Raw genomic sequence first — 13716 nt, 5'->3', positions numbered from 1 at the left:
ACAGACAGAGCTGGGAAAGCTGCTAGAGAAGCGAGAGGCATTCTGCCTGGAAGAGGGCTGCTATTGTTCTGTTCCCACAACTCTCCAAAAGCTCCCACTGTGAAAAGCACTTCTTATGCCTGAGCCATGACTTAGACTGAAGGAATGTGACCTTTAATTAACTGCGGGTGTGAGAGGGCGGCCAGAGGGCCCTGCGGGAGGACACCCAGGTGACTGCGGCGGGGGCATGCCTCCCTCGGTCCCCAGTGTACCTGGCTTGAGATATTTTTAACTTGGGGATTGTCGTCCAGCCTTGTAGAAGCAGGGGTATGAACGTTAGGTCCTAAGGCAGCAGAGGAGGGGCCTCCCCACTCTGAGGCAAGATCAAGACCTTTGATTAGGAATCCCTCGGTTAACTTAATGTATCTGGTAATGAGCACTTGTGCTATATCCAGCTCTGGAGAAGCTAGGGGGGATGGAAGAGAAAAATCGAGGCTTTCTGGCCTTGAGAAACTTCCAGATGTTCTGGGTTGGGGAAAGAAAGCGTCCTGAAATAACACAGACTTTTTTGCAATGAGCGTATAAAGATTTGTCTGGCCCAGTGCTCAGAGCTGAGATAGTGAGGATGACTGTGGCTGCAGTGCTGGGAAGGCTTCTGGAGGAGGTGGCGTGTGTCCAGAGCCTTGAAGAGCCAAGGGTTTAGGTTGGGTGACGTTAAAGGGAAGGGAACTGTGGGAGCCAGGGAGAGCCAGGGTGAGGGTGGTGTGGCTGGAAAAGTGGGGGCAGATTGTCCAGGTTCCGGAGTCTTTCTAGGCTTTAGGAAGGAAGGTGCAGTGAAGAAAAGTCAGACTTGGCTTTCAGACATGAGCAACACAAGGAGGGTTCTCTCAAAACCAGGACGTTTTCTAGCTTACGTGGTAGTCAGGTCACGTAGAGCATGAGTGAGTGAGTATGGTAGTCAGGCCTCAGTGCCCAGACATGGTGGTGTGGGCCAGATGTGCAGCCCAGCCCTCCCTCCTGCACTCTCAACCTGGGTAGGTCCTTCCACCATGCCCACCTCTCCCATCTGACCTGGAGCAGCCCCCGGCCTCCACCTGCCCTGTGTACCACCATGTCCCTGTTCCCTGGCCTCACCATGCCCGGGGCCATGCAGGTGACACAGAAGTATTTGTAGAGCATCCACGATCTACCTAGGCCTGTGGGAGAGGCGTGGCTCACAGCAGCACAGGTGTACCACAAAACACTCTTCAGAGTGCTTGGTGCACGGTGCGAGGGAACTTAATAAAGTGCCTGAGCCAAAGTAACAGGAAATAGCTGTCTTCTGATTTCTGTTTGTGTGAGATAGCCGACCTCACAGTTGGTCCTGGAGAGAAGATCCAGCTCAGGCTGGTTTTATTTAAAGATTATAGAACTTGAGCTCAATAAAAGGGATTTAGAGAGAGAGAGAAAAACTGAGGCATAGGATAGCAGAGTAGAGCCAGGAGTCTGTGTCCTGACTGCCAACAGAAGCGGAATAACAATAGAGGGTGAAATGTGTATCAGTCACCATGTTTTACTTCTGTTAAATTATGTACCCGTGGCAGTAGCCCTATAAGGGAGGTGGTGTTATCTTTTTTTCACTGACTGAGGCTCAAAGAAGTAAATGACTCTCCCAAGGCCATGTTAGTAGTTACGGGGGAGTCAGTACTTGGGAGCAGCGCTGACTCTGAAGCTGGTGCTCTTAATCACCCTGCCTTCCAGCCGCTCTTACAATGCTGCTTCTACTACTGTGGACCCAAAGGTATTAAGTTTTTTATGGAGCTGAACTGGGGTCCTTCTGCCAGGAAATGTTTATGCTGTGATAGAGACAAGGTGCATCCTTGGGGTGTTTCACCAGCTAGGAGCCGTATGTGACCAAAACATTAACTAGTGATTGGAAGTTGTCAGTGTTTATCTTGAAAAACAGCTGTGTTGATACCAGAATTTCCCTGGTCTTATAGCTGCTACTCCAGTTGCTAAGCTCCTCTTAGAGAACCAGTCCCCCAATAACAGCACCAGCAGGTGAGAGACACTTGGCTTACCAGCAACATGGGTGGGAAAAGATGCTGGGGTTTGTGTTGTGTGTGAGTCATCATTCAGAAAGGTTGACATCACCTTGGCCTCCCTCCAAGAGACAGGCCTCCCTCCAAATCAGGGAGGCAGTGGGCCTGCTCTGCTCAGACCCAGCTGGGGTGTAGAGTTCCCAGATGGATGTTTCACTTCAGGATCCAGATGAGGGAAGGGCTGGAATCAAAGGAGAGGTGATGAGGGGCTGCAAGAACTGTGGCTGAGGAGTATATTAGGCGGGATGCTTTTGTTGGCAGTTATCCGAAACCCAAATCAGCCTGCTGAGCCACAAGGGGAATATACTGGTTCACGTAGCCAGGGCTGTGTTCCAGGAACTCAGGCCATGCCACCAACTGTTCTACTTTCCACATGGCCAGGGAAGAAAGGTGGCCACTTGCACACTCAGGTTGGCTTCATTCCAGCCGAGCCTCCCTGTGGAGTGAAGGGTGGGGGATTCCCTAATGGAAAGCAGACTGGGCAGACACAAGAAACACAGCAGCAGGCAGCACAGCTACAGTGTGGATGGTTGAAGGAGGAAGGGGCAATGCAGGCAAGACATAGAGACAGTCTGTAAAGCTCTAAAATGTTACCATGTGTCTTCCGTGGCTCTGAGGGGCGATTAAGACAAGTGGATCACAGCTACAAGTAGACAGGTTTTAGCTGAGTAGAAGAAAGACTTCTCTAAAAGGGCCACCACAGGTCATAGTGACCTCCCCATCACTGCGGTGCAGCTGAGGCCAGGTGAGCACTGAGTGGGATGAGTGACTGGATCAGGAAAACCCTCAGGCCCGTTGACTCTTGAGATCCTGTGATGTGCTAGACAAGATGAGCTGCCGCGAGCCCAGTGGAGGTCCCTGAGACGAGGGCCTCGGAAGACACAGTTGAATGGGCGGTGTAGCCCAGGCTGGGCGTGGAGATGGCGCCGAGCACAGCCCCGCTGTGAACAGCTTCTTGTGAGAGGTCCCTCCTGGGTCCTTGTGGGGAGAGGTAAGCCTCTCTGGAGAAGGATGGTCTCCCTGCCCCCACCAGGTTGGCACAGGGTCCCCCGCGTCCCTGTCCCAAAGGCCACAGACTTAAGGATCCAGAGCCCGTGTCCCCTCCGCCTCCATCAGCTGATGCTTGGGTTCCAGAACCCGTTGGTGGTGTTTGCCCACATGTTGTGGAGCTTGGTCTCCTGAAGTGAGCATTCCTGCTGGGGTGCCAAATGAGCAAATAAAAGCAGACTCCACTCTCTTAGAAGATGCTCTGTGTTAGTGTTCTCTTTGGAAATGTTTACTTTCCTGGCATTTTACTTGGCAGTGCCAGGGTGGAAAGGATTTCACGCTGATTAAGCATCTGTTCTTGCCTGGCAATTTTGGGGCACCTGTTGTTCATTATCTCACTTAATCCTCTCAGCACCTTTGAGCAAATAAGAATTATTATCCCCACCTTACTAATCAGGAACCCGAGTATCAGAGAAGTAACTTCTGCAAAGTTATGCAGCTGAGATTCGAACCCTGTGACTAACTTCACACCTGCCTCCTTTCTTCCGTGTGCCATGTACCTCATCTGCCCTGAAGTTGCATTCGCTGAGTTGTATTTCTGGCATTAATGTCCTGCTCTTCAGAACCCTACACCGGAGCCAGGTCTGAAAAGGGGGTATGAAGGTTCACTGTTGTTTACGGCTTGAATTGTTTTTATGCATCTAGGAAGCACAGCTGGGAAAGTGAGGTGGGGGGAGGGCACCTGCAACCACACAGGTGGTGCCTTTTAGGTGGAGCAGATTGAAGTCAGCCCCAAAGGGGCTCTTGTCCCTAGTGAGGGACGTCATCAGTGGCTCCAGGTGCCTGGCCTCTGGACTTTTCCTGACAGAGCCTGAGATCTGGGCTTCTCTGTTCAGAGTCTGTTTCCAGTTAGCTTCTGGAACAGAGTTCTTAAGTCATGGTCTGGAATACCATCTATCTCAGAATGATCTGGGAGCTTGATAAAAAATTGCAGATCTGGAGGGTTCTGTTGAATTAGAACCGCTGGAAATGATGCCCAGAATTCTGTGTTTTTAAAATCAAGCTCTGGGGTGATTCTTGTGCACAGTAAGCGGAGGTCTTTTATTCTGAAGAGAGATTGTTAACGCTGGTCATGAACTAGAGCAATAAATATGGATGCTTGGGTCTTACTCCTTAGAGACTCTGATTTAATTGGTAATACTCAGGTATTACTCTTTAAGAAAGAAAGACACTCCCTAGGTGTTCTAATGTGTAGGTATGGCTGAGAAACATGGTTTAAAAGCAGTGGTCCTCAAAGTGTGATCCCAGATGAACAGTGCCAGCAATTCCTGGGGCTTTGTTAGAAATGAGCAATCTTGGCTCCCACCCCAGAGCTGCTTAGTGAGAACCTTTGGAGGTGGGGCCCAGCAAGTCTGTATATTCACAGCCCTCCAGATGATTCTGAAGCATGCTCAAGTGTGAGAACCATTTTTTAGTGGAGTGATTCCCACTCCTGGCTGCATATCAGACTCACCCAGGAGGGCTTTTCAGAATCCCAGTGCCTAGGCCCCACTCCAGACCAATTACATCCAAGTTTTCTTGGAGTGGGACTCAGGCATCAGTCTTTTAAAGCTTCTGGGTGATCTCAGTGGTGGAGGCAGGGTTGAGATCCAGTGTCTTAGTGGGTGGGGACAGTTCCCTCTCAAAGGAGCTGGAAGCATTTGGCATCATGGGTAAGACATAATGGTTTAGGTGTGGAGGCGAGGGTCTGAGGGACCAAAGGTGGGTGGGGCTGAGACTAATGCATGGCTCCACTCTAAACTACAGATTCAGTATCTTAACAGTATGTGATGGGGGGAGGACAGAGGAAGAAGCAGTCCCCTCTTGCCTTCTGTGGCAGAACCAGGAAGGACATGGGCACTGAAATCAGCACTCTCACGTAAACTAGCCTGCACGAAGATCCTTCAGGCAGCGCTTATGATCCCGCATTTACGGATGAGGGAACTGAAGTCTGGAAAGGTCCACCGGCTGGGAAGCCGCATAACCAGACTGAGACACACTCATTTGAACTGCACAACACACATCCTCCTTAAGGTTTCCCCTTGCCAGTTCCCCAAATTCTGGCTCCTTCAAATGTCATTTGATGTCTTACCTGTTACGATTTGTTGTATTTGCCTTTTTGTTTGGAACAGATAAAAAATAATGAACCTTTGATCAACGTGCTTTACAAAGTGCTGAAGAAGTCAGCACGGGGCTGTCGGCCCAGGAGAAGCGTAAGATGATCTGATCTGTATCTCCAGGCGGGGCCATTCCATTGCTTCTGGCTCAGTGCCGACTCCATCACTTGCTTCACCAGGGGCTCTCCTGACCGCCCCCAGGCTTCCTGCGAATCATTTAGGTTTATTTTCTGTCTATTGAAGCTCCCTCAGCGTTTTGGCTGGTGCACCAGGCTGAGCCTCTCATCCGTAGTGTTTCGTGACTCCATCATTTGTGCTGCCATTGGGGGCAGGGGGGTGGGGCTTGCCTAGCTTGCCACCAGCTTGTGTTGTGTCCCCATTCTCGCTCGTCTGCCTTCATGGTGGGGGCTGCCCTAGAGCCTGGGTTCCTTGGGAGGGAGCAGCAGTTCCTGGTCACCTTGGAGGAGCTGGGGTGTCCTGAGATTCCACCGTGGCCCTGGGATTAGGGTGGCTCTTCTTCAGGGCAGGGTGTTGATGTTTGAAAACATTCTGGCGCTGGACTAGAACAAAATGCCCACCTCCCCACCATCCACCCCTTTGAGGGATGCAGAGGTAGTGCCCGAAACGTGGCCAGCTTTTATAGCATTCCAAGGGAGGCTGCAGGTTGGAAAGCAGAAGCTGTATCCAGTCATCTTGGGCCCTGCATATAGGTGTCTTGGGATGTGCTGGAGGGGAGTAAGATGCCTGGGAGGCCTTTAATTGCTTTCCGATGTGGAGACTCTTTCAAATGGATGAGTGCCCACTAACTTTCACTTTGTCTGGTGACAGAGGTGCTAGGGACCCATAGTTGATGTTTTGAATGGATTTAAACATTGCTATCACAAAGTGCAATTTTAAAAGGAAAATTAGATGTAATATACTGTTTGTGGCTGTGTCTTAGAAGCCTCAGCTCTCTGGAACAAAGCTAAATTCAGAAGCTTAAAGGGCCTGTGATTTGTGTAAACACTGTCACGAAGCCCCTGCTCTAAAGCCTGTGACCTTTACTCCACAGAAAGAGGTCTCAGGCCCTGAGCACAGCCAGCTCACCTCGTTTTGTCACATTCACAGACTCACTAAGCAAACGCTTCTCAAATATCCTCAATACGCCGGGCCCTGGGCTGGGCTTTGAGGATACGGAGAAAATACGTCACAGTCCCCACAGTCCCTCCTAATTAGGTTATTGTCAAGTGAGGGGAGACAGAACAGATCATCTACTAAGGCCCATAATAGTGGCAGACACAAGGGGTGGGAGGATGTCCCGTGATGGGTACCAAACCCAGATGGAGGGAGGGAGACAGGGAAGAGCAGCAAGTGTGTCCCTTCTGCTGAGTTTCTAATCCTCATAGACTCAGTCATTTGAACTCCTAATTCATAGCACCTTAAAAGCAGCACATTAAAAGGGGACAAAGACGAAGTTACTTATTAGGAAAGAGGGAGTGCTCATATCCTGAGAGAGAGAAGAAACATTATAAGTCAATCTGAAATGGAAATGAAAGCGCAGAAATTTGGGAGCATTTAGCTAGATAGGCAAATAGTCCTAAACACGATCTTCTAAGAAATTCTATATTACTGATTTTTGTAATGACTCTGATTCATCCCCCAAAAGGTTGAATTTATATTCAGTGTTCTGTGAAAGTAGTAAAGGACATACTTTTAGAAAGCTTTCCATCAAAAAGTTTAAAAGACAGCTTTCTGAAAGTGCCCTTTTTGTGCAGAAGTACCTCATTCCTTTCCTGATGGTGCTGGATAAATGAGGCATTGCTCCGTTAGACTCTCTGCCTTGCTATTTCAGTATCGAAAACATATCATTTGGAAAAAGCTTCAGTGACATAAAGGGAAGAGTTTTGTTAAGAGGAAAAGTCCCCAAAGCATTATCTCAATTTGAAAATGATTTCTTCCTAGGAAGCGAGGCAAGGATCAGCCCCTTGGAGGGTAGACAAGCTCACGGCCCCTCGCTTTGGCAAAGGACTGTGACACAGAGTGAAGACTCCCCTACCTCTACCTGCTAGGTTCCCGAGTCCTGCCTGGGAAACTCAACACCTGCCTGGTGTTGGTGGTTCACCAGGATTAATTCCCCTTCCTCGCTTCCCCCACTGCGCCCCCTACCCTTGCAGGAGCCAGCATTTTTTGTGGATTGTTGCTGTGGTCAGTGTGTTCTGTGACTGTGTGTATGGTTGTATGTACACATAATTTGCCAGTTTGAAGAGCAGAATTTGGCTGGAGTTCTACTTTTTCTAGGACTGACCTACATGTATTTCCCTTTCACCTACCTGTGAGGCAATAAGCAATTTGCCGAGTGCATTCCAGTGTGCCAGGCCTTCCGTTCGGGGCTGACTTTACCAAGATAAAGAAGACAGTGGTCCCTGTCCTCTACTGTGCCGCCAAAGGGAGCAGGGGAATGGGTGGGGGCAGGTCTGCAGCCCAGGCTCAGCCTTCAGCTCAAGGCATGGAGAGGGCTTCTCCCTTGACCTTCACCTTGACCTTTAGATTTGGGCACATGGTCGGCTTGAGTTTTGAGGGGAATGTTTGCTAATATATCTCTGCTTCTGATTCACACTCACAAACTTAATGGAGTAGGGAGAAAGTGAGGGCCATCTCTCCAGCAGCTGTGTGTCCCTCCATACTGGGACCCTCTGCATAGTGACTCTGCTATGGCTGGCTCCATCCTCCATTTCTCTGGTCAGATCTGCAAAATGGAGTTCAGCAAGACGGCCTCCCCTACAAGGGGCACGTTTGACCTGGCCATCCCTGACCATGGTTTGGCCATGGGGGTGCATCTGTGAAAAAGGTTCCCCTGCCCCTGCACAGTTTTTGACGAAGAAGGAGATTTGGAGGAAATGAAAACATGGACTAAAAGAGTTAGTGTTTAACTTCGTAGGGGTCAGTGAGAGATGGGCAATGTGTCGTCCACACTGGGTCTAGGGAAAGATGACAAATGTTGTGAAATTCCACTGGCTTCAAGTTTGGGTGATTTTTGTCTACTGCTTTGTGGTTTCCTTTCTTGAGAGGACAGGGTAGCTTGTAACTTGTATTGCAAGTACAGCTATTCAGGGATCACTTGAAAACCTCAGCCAGGAACAATCCAGGTTTCTTCTTCTCTTGGCCAGATCCTCTTCCCAGATATCAGAAGAGTGAGGAAGGCTGATCTTAGTCATGGGGAGGTGGGCTGTTCAGACTTCCTTGAAGTAAGGCTCAACGATGCCCAAGGGATTTGCTAGTTCTTCTTGGTCCACCCATCCTATGGCCCTGGGTGGGGTCATGGACTTCTGTTAATTATGTTTGACCCCACGTTTAGTAGCAAAACTCTCTTATCAGTGGCAAATCTTCCAAGATTCATACTGAACTCACTTGGGGCAAATTTAAGCTTTTGCAATTGATGATACTGAAAGTCTGTGTTTTCTTCAATTTGAGAAATTTACAAGTACTACTAAAAGATCTCAAAAAGGTTTTCTTTTTTCCCTGAAATGAAATAAGCATAAAAATAAAGCAGGTATTGCCCAAGTTTTTGCCCTTTCCATGCCGTGCCCCTACCTGCCACTGACGAGACTTCCACACCTGTCCGTTGTAGGGGTAACTTTCCTTCTTGACTTCTGTTTCCGAACCCCGTGGTTAAACCTCCTTTAAATTGTTCACCTCCCAGATGACAGGCCGGGATCTTCTCAAGGACCGAAGTCTGAAGCCAGTGAAGATTGCCGAGAGTGACATTGACGTGAGTGAGCAGAGTGACGGGCTGACCCCTCACCTGCCTGCTGCCTCCAGACCCAGGGTGGGCAGCTTCAGGCAGGGTTTGGATGGATCTGTAGCCAAAGGCTTTTGGATCATGCTCCAAGGCCATGGCCTTTTCTCATCATCCCAGGCCCTCTCCAACCTGTTCTTGTTCACAGGTTAAACTGAGCGTCTTCTGTGAACAAGACAGGATCCTCCAGGACTTGGAAGACAAGATACGAGCCCTTAAGGAGAACAAAGTATGTGTCGGTTTTGTGTAATCTTGGGCTGGGTGGCAGGGGTTTTGTCATCCTGTGTTTCCTCAGTGTAGACTGGACTCTCATGTTAGTACTGGACAACAGATGTTAGTTTATCCAGAACAATGTCTGAATTTAAAGGGTATTTCTTGTGGGGTTTCTGTCTGAACGCAGAGGAAACCTTACAGGGAGACCTCAGCCTACTTATTATTCCAAGTACCACCTCCCTGACCTTGATTCTGCTCTGGGCCACCCCCACCTCTCCCTGGAAGCCCTGTGAGGTGAGCCTGGGAGAGGATGGCTCCACTGGCTTGCAGTGATGACCCCAGGCTCCTGAACCCCAGGGAAGCGGGGGCTGCCTTGGAGAAAGAGGCCAGAGTCGTAGCAGTGCAGAGGCTCTCACTTCCTAAAGCTCCTTTCCTCTAAGGATCTGGGCCATAGGGGAAGCAAGTCTGGTTGGGAGGGGAGGAATAGGCTGGTAGCCACTGATGTTTGGTCTCTTAGACACTTCATGTGAATTTTTTCTTCTCCGCATTTTAACAAGGCATTATATTTGTGATGCTCAAGGTTTATAAATAACATGGCCTTTTTATTCAAGTGCTTAGAGAGTTTTCCATCTGTTCTTTGATTTAGCCTCATAGTGTATCCCCTAAGGAGTGGATGGCCTAATGCCCAGTTTATAGATGAGGAAACAGGCACAGAGCTGTTAGGTGATTTGTCCCAGGAGGCCACCCAATGGGCAGAGTCAGAGCTTGTCAGAGACCTTGACTCTCAGGCCCCTAGCTGGGCGCTGGCCCCTTCAGCCTCGGTTAGATCCAGCAGGTTTGCTTAGTTCCTGGCATGGCGGGGCGGGGTTGGAGGGGACGGCCTCCGGGAGTGTTCTGCCATCCTCTTGCTCTTTGGCCCTGGTCTGTCTGGTGCAGGATCAGCTGGAATCCGTGCTGGAGGTGTTGCACAGACAGATGGAGCAGCACCGAGACCAGCCCCAGCACCTGGAGAAGATTGCCTACCAGCAGAGGCTGCTGCAGGAGGACCTTGTCCACATCCGGGCAGAGCTCTCCAGAGAGTCCACTGTGCGTAGAGGGTGTGGAGGGTGGCAGACGCTCCCCTGCCCTCCCCGGCATGGGCTGGCCAGGGGGCTGCTTTTCTCACCTCCCAAGCTGTAGTGGAGTTGGTGGCCGGGGGCGAGAGTCTTGGCATAGCAGAACGCCTCCAGGCTGCCTCCTAACAGTAGCTTACCTTGTCTCTACCGGTGCCTTAAGGTGCTTTCTGTCAGTGACTCCTGGATGGCTACAGTGACACCCAAGGGGTCAGATGTTTGAGAGCAGCCTGCAAGGCTGTTCCCCTGATCTGTGCGCAGTTAACTCTAAGACGTCAGAATTTCTACTCTTTTGTCTATCTGATGTGGTACAGGCCCTTTCTGCCAGAGCTGGGAACCAAAGCATCCCCAAGGGTGGGAGAGGGGACGGTGCAGGTGGCCTGTCTCTCTCCCCAGGCCTGCCTGCGACCCACCAGGCTCCCCTTCCCTCTTCCCCTGTCGGGTCAGCAGTGGTCAGGAGCACAGGTGCTCATGGGGCCTTCTGAGGGGTGGGCGTGGCATAACTAAGAATCAGAAGCATTTCCTTGGCCAACAGGAGATGGAAAATGCCTGGAATGAATACCTGAAGTTAGAGAGAGATGTGGAGCAGCTGAAGCAGACCCTGCAGGAGCAACACAGAAGAGCCTTTTTTTTCCAGGTGACCCAAGGGTTCTTCATCCCTTCTGAGCTCTGATTTCTTGGAGTCTTCACCTGTGGGGGATGTTAGCCCTACCCAGGGGCCTTCTCCTTTTGCACCTGGACTCAGCCTGCTCGCCACCCCAAGCGCTCTCTTGGGGAACCCTTGCCCCAGCCAGGCTGTCGTGAGAAGCCTCACCTCAGCTCCCCCTGCCTCTCTGCTCTCAAAGACAAGCTCCTGGGCATTTTTCTAAGGGTTTTACTACTGATCATTTGGGGAAACGGCCCCAAGAGGAGATAGTAGTGACCTTGAGAACCTTGCAGACACTTGAGGGTGATCTGTGTTCCTGGTTCTTGGTCCTGCCTTGGGTTCCTAGCTACTCACTTAGCAGCAGGAAGCCCCGCCTCCTTCCCTCCCAGACTCCTGAGGATAGTTGTTATCAAGCCTTCACCTGATCAGTAGTGTGAATTCAGGCCAGGTGGGGTGATACCCATTGCTGTGGCCCCTGCCTCACTCAGGAAAGGCAGGCTTAGAGCCCTGCCTTCTCTGCCCTAAAACCAGGCTGCCCCGTTGATAGCTGCCTCTGCCTCCAAAGCTGAGAGGAAGAAGGGCCCTGTGTGGTTTTCCTTCTTCCAGATTGGGTCCTCCAGCTGCCAGTGTTCCCCCATTGGGGTGCCCAACCAGGCTTCTACTCCACCCTCAAAGTTTTGAAAATGGAAAATAACCTGCTTTTGAACCTAACTTCAGATCTGTATCTCTTCTTTCAGGACCCTGACATAAATTCTATTTATTTGAATTCAGCAACCATTAACTGAGGGTTCTTGTGTACAAGGCACCCTGTTGGGCCAGTATGGGAGCTAGGCTTGCTAATTGATGAACTAGTTCTAGCCAAGCCTCTTCATTCAAGTGATTTAATGAATGTGTTGACTCTCTTCACATCAGCATCACCCCAGAAAACTGAAGGAATTCGGGAGGAGGTTTAGGTTTGTGGACTAGGAGGCTTTTCCCAGGCCCTGCTATGCTTCCACTCACCTCCACTCACCGCTTTAGAGCTGGTCCCAGAGACCCTGGTCTAGGAGCATGTGGAGGAGACTCTTGCCTGTAGTTCAGGGTTGGCCTATGAGGTCACCCAGAACTTGTCTGTCTCCTGTGGCTGTTGGGTTTTTCCCATAATTTCCCTTCATTTGAGCTAACATTTTCCTCTTCTTTTTGTATCCCCAGTATTTAGCATAGTGGCTTGAAAATAAATAGGTGAATATTGTTGGCAAAGTCCTTTAAACAATTGTTTCTAGTTACTAGTTCCGTTGAACTGTTCAGTCTCATTAGACTTATCTTCTTGGACTTCAACCATCCACATTAATTTCAGCCATAATTTTATTTAGCTTTTCATTCCTTATGTTTCTTTAATTATACAGAAAACACACAAATGCATCTCGCTGAAAAGTCCAAACAATGAGAAGCAAAACCAAAACGGGACACAAAAGCTCCTCCTCCCTCTTTCCCTTCTCTGCCCAGTCCCTCACCTTCCCAGCATGTAATCAGTGCCATCGGTTTGCAGTGTTGCCTTCCAGACCATTTTCTGTGCATTTCCAAATGTGTGCACTTACATAGTATCATATAATTTATTTGGGGGAGGGAGTTGGGCTTACTTAAACAGGAATCATACTTACACATTGTTTGGTAACTTGCTTTTTTGTCATAACTTTATGTAATGGAAATCTTTCCAAGAAAAATACCCCCAAGTTTATGCTGCCCTGTATGGTAGCTATTTAAATTTAAACATAAATTAATTAAAATTAACTAAATTAAAAATATATTCCTTAGTCACACCAGAATTATTTCATGTGGCTAGTGGCTTTCTGTATTGGACAGCACAGATTATAGAAGATTTACATAATCTCAGAAATTGTATTAGACATTGTTGGTCTTGATGCTACAGATTTCATAGTGTGGATATCCCATACTTTATTTAGCCATTTGTCTTCTGATGGGCATTTAAGTTATTTGCAGTGTTTTGCTTTTATAAATGGTATCGCAATGAGCATCTATGTAACTGCCTTTAGAGCTTGTTTATGAGCATTTATCTAAGATAGGCTCCTAGGAGTGGACTTGTTGGGTTGACGTGAGTGTACATCTTAAATGTTGGCAGATACCGCCAAATCACCCTCTAAAAGGCTGCACTCATTTGCCCTCCCACCCATAGTGCATGAGAGTACTGAACCTGTTTACCCACATCCTTGCCAACACTTGATGTTATCAGTCTTCTTAGTTTTTGCCAGTCTGCATGCTGAAAAAGGACATCATGTTTTTATTTGCATTCATTTAATTACTAGTAGGTTAAACATCTTTTTTTATGATTATTGGCTATTTGTATTTCTACTGTACCTTATTTCATGGTAATTTAACATACAGCAGGCCCAGAATCCTTTTTTCCCTCCAAAAAACAAATGGGTTCCATGTATAGGTCTTGTCACAGACTACCTAGAGAACTTAGCCCTATAAGTTACTAGGAGACAGGCCAGTTTGAAGCCTGGTCCCTGCAGCTTGATTTCCACCTAGCCTAGTGGCATTGCTCATGCTTTCCCTGAGTGCCACAATGACCTGGGAAGCTCACAAAGCCTTTCTTTGAGCAGGCTCTGTGCTAACTTCTTTGGTGTAATTCTAGACCAGGCAAGCTGTTAGAGTCCTGAATAAATCATTGACTCTGGAGATAGGCTTGCAGCCCCATATGCAAATTCTCAGTAATGGGGCTTGGAAACTCACCCCTCTTTAGCCAAGTTTGGCTGTGAGAAAACCC

General features: G+C 49.0%; 1 protein-coding gene across 9 annotated transcripts in view; it reads left to right on the top strand.

Moving 5' to 3' along the window:
- PLEKHA7 (pleckstrin homology domain containing A7) overlaps positions 1-13716 on the top strand; it is a 213660-nt gene that overhangs the window by 174884 nt on the left and 25060 nt on the right. For all 9 annotated transcript variants that reach the window (XR_009702219.1, XR_009702216.1, XR_009702217.1 and 6 more), the window contains 4 exons: positions 8883-8951; positions 9127-9207; positions 10128-10277; positions 10839-10940. Coding sequence is in view for 1 of the 9 variants with exons in the window: in XM_061201502.1 (XP_061057485.1) it covers positions 8883-8951; positions 9127-9207; positions 10128-10277; positions 10839-10940 (402 nt within the window). In the remaining 8 variants the exon portion in view is untranslated. The remainder of the gene's footprint in view (positions 1-8882; positions 8952-9126; positions 9208-10127; positions 10278-10838; positions 10941-13716) is intronic.

This window comes from Eubalaena glacialis, chromosome 10 (assembly GCF_028564815.1).
Source record: "Eubalaena glacialis isolate mEubGla1 chromosome 10, mEubGla1.1.hap2.+ XY, whole genome shotgun sequence".
Taxonomy (NCBI): domain Eukaryota; kingdom Metazoa; phylum Chordata; class Mammalia; order Artiodactyla; family Balaenidae; genus Eubalaena; species Eubalaena glacialis.
Note: the sequence above shows the minus strand (reverse complement) of the source record. Positions and strands in the feature narration are given on the sequence as shown.